The sequence below is a fragment of the Asterias rubens genome, chromosome 1 (assembly GCF_902459465.1).
Source record: "Asterias rubens chromosome 1, eAstRub1.3, whole genome shotgun sequence".
Lineage (NCBI taxonomy): Eukaryota > Metazoa > Echinodermata > Asteroidea > Forcipulatida > Asteriidae > Asterias > Asterias rubens.
Genome location: NC_047062.1, coordinates 28,688,254 through 28,704,334, shown reverse-complemented (window position 1 = coordinate 28,704,334; position 16,081 = coordinate 28,688,254). Strand labels below are relative to the sequence as shown.

General features: G+C 39.2%; 1 protein-coding gene across 2 annotated transcripts in view; it reads right to left on the bottom strand.

Annotated features, from left to right (window-relative positions):
- Positions 1-16,081, bottom strand: part of LOC117297966 (vam6/Vps39-like protein) — a 41,475-nt gene that overhangs the window by 11,140 nt on the left and 14,254 nt on the right. For both annotated transcript variants that reach the window (XM_033781203.1, XM_033781281.1), the window contains exons 11-19: positions 15,703-15,832; positions 13,385-13,686; positions 12,591-12,732; positions 11,047-11,207; positions 9,484-9,700; positions 8,804-8,932; positions 5,712-5,860; positions 3,485-3,631; positions 2,779-2,913 (exon numbers count right to left, since the gene is read on the bottom strand). In XM_033781203.1, coding sequence (XP_033637094.1) covers positions 2,779-2,913; positions 3,485-3,631; positions 5,712-5,860; positions 8,804-8,932; positions 9,484-9,700; positions 11,047-11,207; positions 12,591-12,732; positions 13,385-13,686; positions 15,703-15,832 — 1,512 coding nt within the window. The remainder of the gene's footprint in view (positions 1-2,778; positions 2,914-3,484; positions 3,632-5,711; positions 5,861-8,803; positions 8,933-9,483; positions 9,701-11,046; positions 11,208-12,590; positions 12,733-13,384; positions 13,687-15,702; positions 15,833-16,081) is intronic.

Below are 16,081 nucleotides of genomic sequence, written 5' to 3'. Positions count from 1 at the left end.
TTGATTAAACAAAATTGAAAACCGGTTTGTGTTTGATTCTGAGTTACACACAGGCCATTGAGACCATGGTCTCTGTTGCCCTGGTCTTGGCCTTGGTGCCCCTTCAAAAGTTTCCCATTGACATTCAATTTCTAAATGGAAGTGCCCTTTGCAAAATTAAAAATGGCCTTGCCCTTTCCAAAATGAACCTCCAAGCGTGATAAGCGATTTTATAGGATTTTTTGTTTATGTTAATGTTTATGTTAAGATTTCAATTAATTTCTTTTTTTTTAAATAACTAGAAATCCTGCACTTCAAAGGATTTGGTCACTTGCTGTAACACAAAACACAATGTCCTTGAAAATACGTTTGAAATGCTAAAATAATTTTCGTCTCCTGAGACAGAAATTATTTTTGTGACTTGTTTTACTCATTTCTCAAAAACTACAGCACCTCAGTAAATAATATTTTAAGGGAAGTTTTCTACCATCATTATCTTCAAACTGTGTGAGTTTGATGTAAATCTGTAGAAATTGTGTTTTGTAATACAAAAAGTACCCAGACCTTCAAATTTGTTGTAAAATAATAGGCAAATTGAAGTGAGTTAACACAGAGATGAGGGATCTGAGACAGCAAGGAACAAGACAGGTCATAAATCAAGCCAATGTTGTTAAGCTGTCTCCTGAACCTGCTCATACCATCCATAAGAAACTTGAATATACACACAATGGTGGCTATATTTACACACATTCAATGACACTGTTTACATAGTGCAGGAACAAGGGGGGGGGAGACTTTTCTTCAATGTGCACATACACTGCCTGATTAAACGATATGAGCATACATGTACACATACACGTCTGCCAGGCATGCAAGGATTCAGAATGTGTTGGCATATACAACATCCACACCCTTTTTTATATTATCATAATAAATGTGACTGGTGTGATATGGACACAAGAGGGCGCTGTTACATGTAATGAGACAGATTTAAGAAATGGGTGTATACGGAGCTCTTTATGCAAGTGTCACGCATACCAAGTTGGTCCAATCCATCTTGAGTTTTATGCGCAATTCTGTTTTATCTGATACATACTTTAGTTTAACGTAGTTTATAGCTACAAAAGTTATATGATATTGTTGGGAAAGTAAACTTTTGCATCGAAATATATTAAAGTAAAAAAAACTTAACAGATAATAACTCTATTTTCTTCTTCTGGTAACCTATTATGAATTTTGCCCATTTGCATTCATGTTATGATTAAACCTATGTGATGACTGCATGAATTTAGGCGCGACCGAAAAATGGTATTCTAAAATTAAGCACCTGCGTCCCATGTTTTAATTTTGTTTTAATGTTAATTTTTGACAGATAACTTGTATTATATACAATTTAAATTGTATTTCTAACAATAGTAGGTCTTTGTGTTTACAAGAACTTGTGTATATATAATTAATAAAGAACACTTGATATCGTAGAAAGAAAAAAAAATGTTGTCCAAGTTTTTAAATTTTTTTTATACACGCACGACTTGTACAATCAATCAATTCTTCAATTCTGTACTTACCAATTCTTAAATGTGAGGTTTTGAGAAATTTATGTCTGTTTTTGGAGGGTGAATTCTTTTTTTTTTTGATACACGCACGACTCGTACAATCAATCAATTCTTCAATTCTGTAATTACCAATTCTTAAATGTGAGGTTTTGAGAAATTTATGTCTGTTTTTGGAGGGTGAACTTTTTTTTTTTTGGATACACGCACGACTTGTACAATCAATCAATTCTTCAATTCTGTAAATTTTACCAATTCTTAAATGTGAGGTTTGAGAAATGTTTGTGAAGGACTGTCTTTTGTTAAAATACGTTTAGTTTTCCTTTTTTTTCTTCACTTTTTAAACTTAAAACCAAGAAATTAATCTACTTTTTTACAAATAACAATCTAATTTTGTAAAGCATTATAAAGGAAAACACAAGTAAATTTAAGTTGTTATAAAGATAATACCAAATATAACACACTTATTTGTATCAATGTAGTGCAGAAAATGCATTGCTGATGTTATGTCATTTTTCCACATGACCGGATGTAGCTAATCAATCACAATAACAAACCCTGCAGGATCCTCGTTACTCCTTGATGAAGAGTAGCAATTAAAGGTTAGCATCTTGCTCCCGGGGTAAAGGGGGTCCACCAGCTAGGTAAGCACATGTACAAATGTACGTCTTTCGACGCGATACATTTCAAGTGGATCATGGTTTATTATATGTGGTCACCATAAACTACATACAGTCAGATGTAAAACAAGATCGAAAAAGTATAAAAGGGGTGCCTATTGCTCTATGACTTGATGTGCTTTTGACAGGGCGTTCTGCGTAGTCTCATAATACATAATGGATGGACCACAAGACTAATTAAAATATCCAATATATTTGGATACTTTCAAGTCAGTCACTTCTAGGGGGCTATAAAGCGTTCTGGGAAAGAAAAGAAAATGGTGCATTGAGATCATACACCGCTGGGAACGAGGTTGATAAACGAGATTTGAACCCACACTCTGTGATTGATAGAACATCATTACAGTACACTAGAACACTCTACCGTGAAGCTCCAGCCTCGCTACCATGGTTAGCGCACCGTATCGATACCTCTTGTCACTAAACCCTGGTAAACAAACACTCAAAATCAATGCCTCAATACAATGTGCAATTCAGTTTTTAACTGCGATACATGTTTTAATAAACCATTAAAAAACAAAAAACCATCCACTTTCAGACTAAATTAAGATCTGAATCTGACTTACCTGGAGATTCTCTGAGAAGAAGAGACTCTTGAGTATCTGATTGCTACGTCGGTGCTTAGCCTTGGTCTCAAGGACGCTTTCAAGGAAGGTGCATACATTAGACACTTGTATCGTCTCCGGTAGCATTGCCAGTGCCTGGTCACAAGACAAAATTAGGCAACATTATTTGGTGATCATCAGGGTGTAGCTTCACCAATTTTAGTGGTGGGCTATAAATCCAACAAGGGCGATTGGATCAACAAAATTATTGATGTTTAATTATTGGGCCATCATTGCTGCAGTGCAAGCTTCAGGCATGATGCCAGGTTTCCAAACTGTTCATGTTATGGGGCCACACAATAAGTTGAAAGGCATTTTTACTAAGTTCTTTCTGAGATCATGAACAGTTCACAATATTTAGATTCGTTCTAAGGGAAATCTGTGCTGGGGGCGCAATGCTCTATTTTGCTCAGAGTGCTGGGCAAAAATGAAAAAACCTGGTGATCATACCCATCCATTCAGGTTTGAAAATGTAAAAAAAGGCCAGGATAGGATATTCTATTTTCACTTCAATACACTGATGCCTTGAAACTTTGAAATAGAAAAAAAAACACTCTCAAATTAATACCTAGAAATGATCTTATATAAGAAACCAAAATGTAAGCTTCGAAGTGAACCAGGGAGTAAGGGCGAGGGGTGGGGGTTTTGGTAGGTTTTGTCAACTCACCCTGGCTGTGTCCACCTTTTCATGGTGATACTGTAAGACATCTAACGCTGCATTGATGTTAGGTTCAGAGGCTTCCATACTAGCCATGATCCGTAATGTATTTGCATCTGGCGGACTGATGTACGTTTTAAACAGTGACAGGTACACCTGTAAGAATATGAAGATTTTTAAACATACAGTAAGTTGCGGTAATTGCATTGATGCCAGCTACTGTCATGGCCGAGTGGCTAAAGACACTGGACACTATTGGTAGTTGTCAACGACTAGTCTTCTCACTTGGTGTATCTCAATGTATGCATAAAATAACAAACCTGTGATAATTTGAGCTCAATTGGTCATCAAAGTTGTAAGATAATAATGAAAGAAAAAACACCCTTGTCACACCATGGCCACACGAAGTTGTGTGCTTTCAGATGATTGATTCCGAGACCTCAAAACCTAAATCTGAGGTCTCAAAATCAAATTCGTGGAAAATTACTTGTTTCTCGAAAACTACGTACTTCAGAGGGAGCCCATTCTCACAATGTTTTACACTATCAACAGCTCTCCATTACTCGTTCACAAGTAAGTTTTTATGCTAACAATTATTTTGAGTAATTACCAATAGTGTCCACTGCCTTTAAGAGCATCAAATTCAAGTACTAATGGCTAAGTCATCGGGTGTGGGTTCGAATCCTGGTCATTTGTGTCATTGAGAAAGACACTTCAGAGTTGGTTCTTGTGATTCATTAACAAGGTTGTGGGTTTGAATCTGTCCAAGCTACCCGCTGATTTCACAATGACTACAACAAGTATTGTCGTCTAGTTACTGAATCACAATTTCTTGATTTGTGCAATTCATAACCATAGAAGTTAAAACCTATGTTTTCATGTGAGAGATTGGCAGTTGCCAGCTTGGCGTTTATATTCCCTTGTGGGAGCTTGTCAAGTTCCCTTGATGGGAAGCCCATCTAAACAGGGTCAAGACTTTGGAACAGTCTCCCTGTAAACCTTTGTAAGTCTCCCTGTAAACCTTCGTAATGCCCCTAGTGTGAAAATGTTTAAGAAGTTTTTAAAAACTTTCCTCTTTCCAAAGGAATTTTAATGTTGCTGGTTTATTTTATTTTTTCTTTGCAAAGCTTTTTCCGTTGCAAATTTTTAATATTCTTCTAATGTGCTGTTTCTTGTGCTTTTTATGTGTGTGCATAAATTTGCTTTCTATTGTATTTAATTTCAATTTTTATTGTAAAGCGCATTGGTCTATTTTGGAAATGCGCTATATAAATCTTTTTTAATAATAATAATGAACAAACCAAGATCTTATAAAAGCATTTATCTTCCAGTACGCGCTAATCCTTCAACCAGATGCTTGAACCGGAGTGTAGAAATCAGACGATAACCTAATCTCAATTTTAATTTTGCAGTCTGTGGTACTGTGAGTGTCAAAGCGTCACGCTCCGCATACGGACAATCCAAAAATTACATTCTAAACTTTGCGTGTGCAAAATCGAAAACATAATTCCTAACCTAACCTCATTAACTTAATGAGGCTGGAAGATTAATTCATTAAAACACATGCGCTCGTGGAATACGAAAAAATATAGCACGTCTGCAGCACATATCCAACTCGGTCTTCGGCCCCGTTGGATATGGGCACAGAAGCACTATATTTGCCCGTATTCTACTCACGCTTGTGTAGAAACATATAATAGAGAGGTTTCGCAAGCGTGCGGATACAGATACAGATGATAACCATCCGTTCATATCAGCCACGTGTTGAATTTTGTTTCGCAAACTATAGGTATGTTTCACTTGAGTGCGCTTGCATTCATCATGAGTGTTTTTCGAACATACATGACCGATTAGAGACCCCGTGTTTTATACACTGAATTTTCTCATCGTTTTACTTGCAAATGACTAAAACAGTTCTATCTATATCAAGCACGATGTGAAAGCTATTCTGTGGGAAATGTTTTTGATCTGGGACAAAAATGTAACTAAAAGTCTGCAAAAAAGTATCCGTTTATCTACGACGTGTATGAGCTCCCGTATCCGTAATACGAACATGTATGCAAAATACGATAGTCGCGGATACGCGTCACGTGAACACACAAAGTGTCAAGGTATCGGTATCTGTATGTGTATCCGTACATGTCAACGTATCGGTATCTGTATGTGTATCCGTACACTTGCGAAACCTCTCTATTAGCATTTTTTATATATAACATCAATAGCCCTATTATATTACATCTTTATTAGCCTCTGGATCTCTTGCATAGTTTCTCCTGCAGTATTCCTCTGCTCGCTTGGTATCTTTCAGTATGTGTGCATAGATGGCCAGCGCTTGCTCATGACGTCCTAGTCTACCCAGAAGTAGTGCTCTCTCCTCGTAGAATCCTAACACAACAACAGAACACAGTTTTAAGTACATAATAATAATAACGAACCATTTTTGTATAGCGCATATCACAATCACAGAGAAGTCCCTATGCACTTTGAGATAAAAACAAAAGAGAAGTAAAAGTTGATAGAGATGTGAAGTAAATACAAAAGCAAAATTTAGTTGATACAGAAAGAAGTACTGACGGCTTTGCAAAAATAAATGTGTTTTATAAACAATGTTAGACATTATTGAACTTGTTCCCAACACATACCACTACTAAATGCAGCATGAATAGAGAGGGGGTTTGGTTGATCGGTCTAGAGAATCAAACTCAAGTTCTGATGGCCGAGTCAACAGAATGTGGGTTCGAATCTCAAGATTCAATCTACAACATCTGTTTGCAAGAAAGTAGACTCCCATGCTAGTCTTTGTCGTAGGAGACTGTTCAACTTGCAGTAGTTAATCTATAACCTCTGTATGCAAGAATGTAGACTTCCATGCTAGTCTTTGTCATGGGAGACTGTTCAACTTGCAGTAGTTAATCTATAACCTCTGTATGCAAGAATGTAGACTTCCATGCTAGTCTTTGTCATGGGAGACTGTTCAACTTGCAGTAGTTAATCTACAACCTCTGTATGCAAGAATGTAGACTTCCATGCTAGTCTTTGCCATGGGAGACTGTTCAACTTGCAGTAGTTAATCTACAACCTCTGTATGCAAGAAAGTAGACTTCCATGCTAGTCTTTGTCATGGGAGACTGTTCAACTTGCAGTAGTTAATCTACAACCTCTGTATGCAAGAATGTAGACTCCCATGCTAGTCTTTGTCGTAGGAGACTGTTCAACTTGCAGTAGTTAATCTATAACCTCTGTATGCAAGAAAGTAGACTTCCATGCTAGTCTTTGTCATGGGAGACTGTTCAACCTGCAGTAGTTAATCTATAACCTCTGTATGCAAGAATGTAGACTCCCATGCTAGTCTTTGCCATGGGAGACTGTTCAACTTGCAGTAGTTAATCTACAACCTCTGTATGCAAGAATGTAGACTCCCATGCTAGTCTTTGTCATGGGAGACTGGTCAACTTGCAGTAGTTAATCTACAACCTCTGTATGCAAGAATGTAGACTCCCATGCTAGTCTTTGCCATGGGAGACTGTTCAACTTGCAGTAGTTAATCTACAACCTCTGTATGCAAGAATGTAGACTCCCATGCTAGTCTTTGTCAAGGGAGACTGTTCAACTTGCAGTAGTTAATCTACAACCTCTGTATGCAAGAATGTAGACTTCCATGCTAGTCTTTGCCATGGGAGACTGTTCAACTTGCAGTAGTTAATCTATAACCTCTGTATGCAAGAAAGTAGACTTCCATGCTAGTCTTTGTCATGGGAGACTGTTCAACTTGCAGTAGTTAATCTACAACCTCTGTATGCAAGAATGTAGACTCCCATGCTAGTCTTTGTCATGGGAGACTGTTCAACTTGCAGTAGTTAATCTACAACCTCTGTATGCAAGAATGTAGACTCCCATGCTAGTCTTTGCCATGGGAGACTGTTCAACTTGCAGTAGTTAATCTACAACCTCTGTATGCAAGAATGTAGACTCCCATGCTAGTCTTTGTCATGGGAGACTGTTCAACTTGCAGTAGTTAATCTACAACCTCTGTATGCAAGAATGTAGACTTCCATGCTAGTCTTTGCCATGGGAGACTGTTCAACTTGCAGTAGTTAATCTATAACCTCTGTATGCAAGAAAGTAGACTTCCATGCTAGTCTTTGTCATGGGAGACTGTTCAACTTGCAGTAGTTAATCTACAACCTCTGTATGCAAGAATGTAGACTCCCATGCTAGTCTTTGTCATGGGAGACTGTTCAACTTGCAGTAGTTAATCTACAACCTCTGTATGCAAGAATGTAGACTCCCATGCTAGTCTTTGCCATGGGAGACTGTTCAACTTGCAGTAGTTAATCTACAACCTCTGTATGCAAGAATGTAGACTCCCATGCTAGTCTTTGTCATGGGAGACTGTTCAACTTGCAGTAGTTAATCTACAACCTCTGTATGCAAGAATGTAGACTTCCATGCTAGTCTTTGCCATGGGAGACTGTTCAACTTGCAGTAGTTAATCTACAACCTCTGTATGCAAGAATGTAGACTTCCATGCTAGTCTTTGTCATGGGAGACTGTTCAACTTGCAGTAGTTAATCTACAACCTCTGTATGCAAGAATGTAGACTCCCATGCTAGTCTTTGTCATGGGAGACTGTTCAACTTGCAGTAGTTAATCTACAACCTCTGTATGCAAGAATGTAGACTCCCATGCTAGTCTTTGTCATGGGAGACTGTTCAACTCGCAGTAGTTAATGTTGGAGGGCAGTATCGATGGACAAGCAACTGAAGTACATAGTCCACCTTCTAAACCCTCCATGCAGTTCAAAGTAAGGTCATAGATTGATTTTTGACACGTAATAAGTGACATTAAAAAGAAAGGAATAACAAAGTCACATGTAGAAGTTTCAGCTAGTACAGTGTCTACTTGCTGTGAAACAGCAAACTGTCCCGTAACAGTCATGAGGACGTCAATTCCATCCATGATTAGCGAGGTGACAGCGGGTACAGACTGCACCTCAAGCGGCAGCACTCACAAATGAGAAACCAACCCTCAAAAATCTAAAAAACGCTTCATGCATGAATCGTTTCTCCGATTCCATAGTTTTGGGGTGAAAAATGATCTAAACCATACTATAATTCGAAAGAAATCTTAACAATAGTTTATACAATCAAAACTTGCAGTACTTTACACCAAGGAATTTTTTTATGCTAATTAACTTTTGGGAATATTTACCAATCCATGGCCAAATTTGACCTTTGACACCCTACATAAGATGATGATCAGAAGGAAGGAAGTAAGAAAGACTCAATCTGTATTTGCAATGTTTCCCTAACATTGTAGTTCACTTACCATCAAAAGGGAAATGTGTGAGCAGTCGCTCTGGAATGTAGGATGACGACGTCTCAAGAAAGAAGAGAAGCTTTCTCCTGAGCTCTCCATACTCCCCCGGTTCAGTGCCGGCTCTGAGAGGTAACTGACCTGTAAATACAAACATTCATATTCAGCATTGCATTAGTGTGTCTTGCCGAGCGAATAAGAACAACGGACACAACTCTGGTGTTTGTGTCCAGAAGAGTGTGGGTTCGAGTCCCAGTTGTGACACTTGTGTCCCGTTAATTATAACCAAGTGATAAATGGGTATCTGTGAGGGCAGAGATGGCTCTTGTGATTGATTTAGCTTAGTGGCGCTAATTTGTTGCACAAGCTATATACTCCCCAGGGAGCTGAGATGTTTTAAGAAATGATTTAAATGGCCCAGTGACATGGGGTAATATTGTTGGAAGCGCTTTGAGAAACCCAGCTCTGGATGTGTAAAGCGCTATACATAAAAAAAAAACGATTATTATTATTATCTGCAGCATGGGAGAGTTTCTAAAAGCATATTTATAACATTACAAGCATAACTAAGAGAGGTATGCGGTAACACCATACGCAAACCTCTCTTAGTTATATTTCCGGCATGCAAAGTTTCAAATCCTACTTATTACCAGCATATTCAAGTTCAAATTCGGATTATAACTTTTACGTACCCTCTGGCAAAGTGTGAAGGTATGCCGCTGCCTTCTCCTGCACCATCTCCCTGTATAGATGGATCAGTCGATTGTGAAATTCGGGGGTGTTATCCCCTATTGCTAGAATGACATGTTCTAAGTACGGCACCGATAGATTCTTGGCAACACCCATCAGGTACTCCAGGACACGGTCTCTTGGCAAGGTTTCAACTTCTGGAATATCTTCTATAAAAATCTGCAAACCAAGAAAAAATGAAATTGGATGGTTATCATAACATATATGATTTGAGGCATTGCATGGTGAGGTATCAATATATATTTGGTTTGCAGTAACACCATGTGTGTGTCTACTTGCCAGGTAGATTTTGCCCTTTTGAACTGTCTTGCTTTATATTCTACAACTGCGGAGTAGATTCATTGGATTGTTCGGGAGACTTCTCAGATCTGAAAAGAACTGTCCTGCTCATTAACGACTACCTGGGCGGAAGGTATAGAAAATTGGCTGGAACTACTACATGTACTTTAGCTTATAGAATCGTTATTAACTGCACACTACCGTGGAGTGAGTTCTAAAATTGGGTTCTAGTCATCATCAGGAGACTGAAGAGATATGATAGAAGAGGGCCTATTTATACTTCATAATACTTTATACTTATGGTTATTATACTTTATAAACATACAATGTAGATCAACAGGGGTTTACCCCTAACATTTTTTTGTGACCATGGCCCAATTTCGTAGCGCTGCTGCCGTCGATTTCACAAAACTCTTCCTAACTTAAGACTAATCTTAGGACTTAGGACGAGTCCCAACCCTGCACTGTAGCATGCAGACCTTAAGATTAATCCAAAGTTAGGAAGAGTTACTCGTCCTAACTCGAGATAAGACAAGTACTAACTCTTTGTGAAATCGACGGCTGAACATTAAGCACATTTTTGTGAAGCCAAGGACTCTTAGAAAAGCCAACTTAAACATTGGACGAGCCAAGAACCCAATGGAGAGAAGACAAGGAAGAAAGTTTCAGTGTTACATGTAGATATGAGAGGAAAACCCAAGAGAATTATTTCCAATGAAAGCCAACGCAGTCAGTTAGGGACTGAAAAACCAATTCACATAGTGCAATCAAAGAGATTCCTACCAGGGTCCTAGAGGTGGAAGGTGAGGGATGATACCACTAAGCCAACCCGACCACCAGAATTAGGTCAAGTTGGCAGCTCTGGGATAATAATGACAAATCCTTATATAGCGCATTTCACAATAACTGTCTCAATGCGCTTTACATTAGTGCCCTGGTCATTGGGCCACTAACACTCCTTTACTCTTTCTCAGCTCCTTTGGGAGTATACAACCTATTATGGGCAACCGTAGCGCTCCAAAGACTTTTCATACACAATATAAGCCTCTACCCTCGCAGGTACCCATTTATACCCCTGGGTGAAGAGAAGCAATTATATTCCAGTATCTTGCTCAAGTGCCCTGACCGGGATTCGAACCCACACTCCGATGACTTAACCACCAGAACTTGAATTTGATGGTCTTAACCACTCGGCCATGACACTTGGTGTGATAGATTCTTCTTACCTTGAGTCCATCCTCAGGGCATGCCTTTAAGACCCACGCTGCATACTCGCAGATCAGACCAAAATGATCGCTTCCGAGCCTCTGTAGATACGACACTGTTCTCTCATGGCCCTTCAAGGGACTGTTGGGCTTTTGAGACTGCCGTAACAATAAGTCCAATGCTAAAAGATGAACACCAAAAAGCAAACTATTAATTTATTATCTTTCATCTGTCAATGGATCACTTCATTGAAGCCCCCCCCCCACCCATCCTCCTTGAACAGAAAACTGTTGTAAGGTTTCTTTTCTGGTTTGATTGATTGAAATAATAATAATAATTACAAAGTCTTATATAGCGCACGTATCTACCAAACAAGGTACTTAAGGCGCTGAGTATATACAAACTTTCAGAAAGATAGGTTATTGCAGTGATGAATTCTGAGACCCATTTATGTAGCACCTTATAAGAGTTTACAAGGTGCAACACATGGGACCAACGGCTTTAGGTCCCATCCGAAGGACAAAGCAGTGGCTCAGTGTCTTGCTTAAGGACACAAGTGTCACGGCTGGGGTTTCGAAACCACACTCCGCTGATCAGAAACACCAGAGTTTGAATTCGGTGCTCTTAACTGCTCGGCCACGACACTTACACTGATTGTGGGCCTATCAGTGTTGATGGAATCATTCAAACTATTTTGAATTTTAGCGCTTCCGACAAAATTGGCGACCCATCTAAATTTGTGTTGCAACCCACTATTGCAGCATAACCAAGAATGTTATACTTTTTTGAATGAGAGATTGCCCATCATCACCAAGCCGGACAGCAAGGTAAGGGCTACACTTAAATGATTGGGTCTATTGACCTGAATCAATTGTCACCAGGGCCACAGTGCCACCTACTCCTCAAGCTGAACCAGGGTTACCTCCTTCTCAGTCCATAAGGGTGTTAGCATGGGTATCATCCACTAGGAGCCCGGCTGGTAGAGCAGAATGCACTACCTTTCCAAGTTTGCAATACCTTGGTGTACAGCACTTCACTCAGATCTTTCAGAATACTTTGGCATGAAAGTTCTCCAACTCTTAACAGGACTTTTGCTGATGGAGTCTTAAATTTGATAAGACTGTGAAAAGAGAATTAGCTGTTGCAAAATGCTTACCAACCAAAAGGGCTGGCCTATGATTTATTTTTGCAATAGCCTTCAGTTCTTCTTTCTGTATCAACTAAACTTTGCTTTTGTATTTACTTCACATCTCTAACTTTTACTTCTCTTTTGTTTTCATCTCAAAGCGCATAGAAACTTCTCTGTGATTGTGATATGCGCTATACAAAAATGGTTCATTATTATTATTATGATGATATCAATGCAAAAAAATAGCTAAACACCCGACGTTTCTACCTTAGAAGCATAATAATAATAATAATAATAATAATAATAATAAGACTTGTAATGCGCACATATCCACCCTGCTGGGTGTTCAAGGCGCAGAAATAGAGTAGCAGAGTATATCTCAAAGGCTAAATCACAACACAACAAACATGAACAGGTATGATTAGACTGGCATACCTTTTTTATGAAGTCCCTTCTTCTCATATAGGATGATGAGTTCACTGTATTTCTGATGTTTCTTGAGGACTCTTTCGCTTTCTTCCAGATGGCAGTTATTATCCTTCAATCTGAGTAACGGTGCTACAAGTGCATCATTTGTCTGCAAAGAAAAGTAGTATTTTAAAATTGTACTCCACATTCAACAGCTACTAAACTACAAAACCAACCATTTTCTGAAACAGACGAGCTATTTTATACAACCATGACAACAACAGTACGCAGTCCTTATGTAGCCTAACCTTGAAATGGCCATCCACCAATGTGATGTTAGGCAATGTCTCATTAAAATAATACACATATAAAAAAAAGCTATGGGTTGTGGCACAAAACTGGGTCGCGAAAACATTCAGATGGGTCGCCAATTTTGTCAGAAGCGCTGAAATATAATTATTTTTGGATCATTCCATCAACAATGTTAGGCCCACAATAAAACAAAGCTGGCTTGCTGACATTACCAAAGCATGGTTCCAGTGAACTGGACCGCTCAGACACGACACAACACAACACAAAACAGTTGCACCATTAGGCTGAATAAAAAAACTTAATGTTCAGCGTCCCCGCCCGCTTCCTTTTAAGAGGCCACCTCCCTTTTCCCCTCGTTTTCTTGTTTTATTGAAAAAGAGGACACATTTTAATGATCTCAGATAGTTCTGTTTCAAATTGTGTCGGCCAACCTTTATAAAAAAAAAAAAAAAAAAAAATCCTCCTTTTTTCAAAAAGGCAGGACGCTATACAAGTTTTTTTTGTCTTACCTGTAGATAGCATTTCAGAAGTGTTGTATCAATGATCAGGCTCATCTGTTTTCGAGACGTGACCGTGGCACACCCCTCTACGATCGTGGACGGTTGGTTGAGCTCCTTGTTTGAGATCTTCATTAAGTCTTGCCTCTTCTGGGTTAGGTATTCTATCAGGGCTGACAGGCCCTTCTCCAGGGCTGACAGGCCCTTCTCCATGGCCGCACCGGTCAACTCCGTGGGCATGCTTGGGTACTCGAGCTTGTTGCGGTACTCTTTGGGAAGGAGGTCTGGGAACAGGCCGATGACTTGGGATGGGTCTGTAATAGGATAATAATAATGAGGGGTTGAACAAAGACAGATTGACTAAACCCGATTTTTACTTCCTGCGAATGCAAATGCATTATTAATGTTGATGTCACAGGGTTGTTTGTTTACAGCGAATGTTTCGCACACTTCAACTGATGCCAATTATTTGTTGCGAAATTGCAACAGCAAAATTCGCTTCAGATTCGCAGGAAGTATGGACCGTGCATATAGTAGGATTTGAACCACTGACCTCCGCATTAACGTGCTGGTGCTCTACCAAGTGGACTGTCTAGCCCTATGTTGGGGGTCTCCCTATTTTGTGAATATCTTTGTTCGGGGTGCCTGTCAGAAGCCATACAACCATTACCTAACGTGTAGCCAGGAATCACACCCAAGTTTACGATACAACCTGGGAAGCGGCAGCCAGGGGAGCACATTTTACAATAACCATATCAATAGCATTCCGGTAATCTTTCTCAGCTCCCTGGATGGGGAGTATCCTGGGCCCAATTTCATGGTTCTGCTTACCGCCGAATTCTGCGCTAACGATCACGATTCCCCACTTACGTGCAAGCGCCGAATTTCTGTGCTAGCCTTGTAAGCGTAGAATGCCTAGTAACGCGGAGTACGCACGCGCAGAAGCCAAAATTCGCCGCTTACCCGTGAAATACGCTTGCCGTAAGCACGGAATTCCCTGCTTCCGTAAGCGCCGATTCTGTGCTTACGATAAGCAGAGCCATGAAATTGGGCCCTGGTGGTGTCTGTCTGTGCAACAGAATTTGGATTTTATGTTTAATATTTGCAGAAGAGATTTTCATGGGGTCTCCAGATTCCAAATTCCATTTCATCACGACAAAATGAATAGTAAGACTTAAAGGTGGAAGGAAAATGAGAAATATCTTGCAGTGACACTATGTAGAGAAATCTCTTTTGAGTGATGGTGGTTCGGAGAAGAACCGGAGGACTCAATGTTTAGGACAGTATACTCAGTCTGTCCGACAGTTTACTCTGTCTGTTGCCAGGGCCCAATTTCAAAGAGCTGCTTAAGCACAAAATTTTGCTTAAGCAAAAACATCCATGCTTAGTAAAATCAGATTACCGGCCAAGACTACACTCAATTGTTATGCTAAGTAAACAACAGCTAAATACCAGTCACACGCCATGTATATGGCATGAAATTGGGGCCAGTAATATGTGTAAAATAACCGAGCTTAAGCAAATTTTTTGTCTAAGCAGCTCTATGAAATTGGCCCCAGGAGACTACTGGATTCCAACACTCTTTTGAGGTTGGACAGAGTATGCTGTCCAAACTGTTGAGTCCTCCGGTTCTTCTCCCAACCACCATCACCCAAAGGAGATTTATCCACATTAATAATGTGAGCAGGTTGCACCTCAAGTTGCACTGTATTGGCTCTGTCTTTATGTGATTTGTTAAAAGCATTTGGTGTATATTTTTCTTGCTTCCTGTTACCATGTTTATAAACTGGTGAGGAGTCTACTACGCAATTTTGAACAATTTTTACAGCGTTTCTACTCCTTTTTAAGTCAGTGTGTTGTTGCTTTTTGTAATTTTGTACAATAATGAATGTACAATGTAAACACGTCAATTTAACTCTTTAACTTCTGTAGTGTATAATAGATGTTAAATTTGCATCGGGGATAAAGAATATTAATTTTGGCATCTATTATATCGTTGCGGTACCCGCTGCCAAAACATAGGAATCGAACTGCCTCTAGCTGCCGGGCAACCTCGGTAGTCTAGTTGGTAAGACACTGCTCTAGAATCGCAAGGGTCGTGGGTTCGAATCCCACCCGAGTAACATGCCTGTGATATTTTTTCACAGGACTCGGGAAAGTACTGAGTATACAGTGCTAACACACATCGGTGTATGGGTAAAAACCAAAATTAATATTCTGTAGTGTAGTGTATTTTTGTGAAATTTTGTAATACGCCTAATTATTGAATGAATAAATAAAAAAATGGTGTCACCGCAAGATAGTTCTCTTTAAGATGAATAGTCTCTTACCTGTTCCCAATTTAGTAAACATTTTCATCGATTCTTCAAAGCGATGCTGTTGGAATAACTCAAAGGCATAAAGGTTCTGGATATGTTGAATTCGTCTCTGCTTGTCTGCTTCTACTTCGTCCGTCATATTCTAATTTTGAGAAAGAAAAAAAAGAATGTTGCGTTGCCTAAAATGCGCACTACATGCGCACTTTTTAACCTACTATTAATGCTTGCAATGTGTAACAATGTTTTGTATTTGAGATTTTAGACCTCATTACATTTTTAATACTTCAGGATTTCTATTGATTAAGTTTGTTGTTGAATGTTTTTAAGAATGTTTACTCCCGTTGTTATAATTCCGTATTTTCTTATTTTTTAGTTTGTCTATTTTTCCATG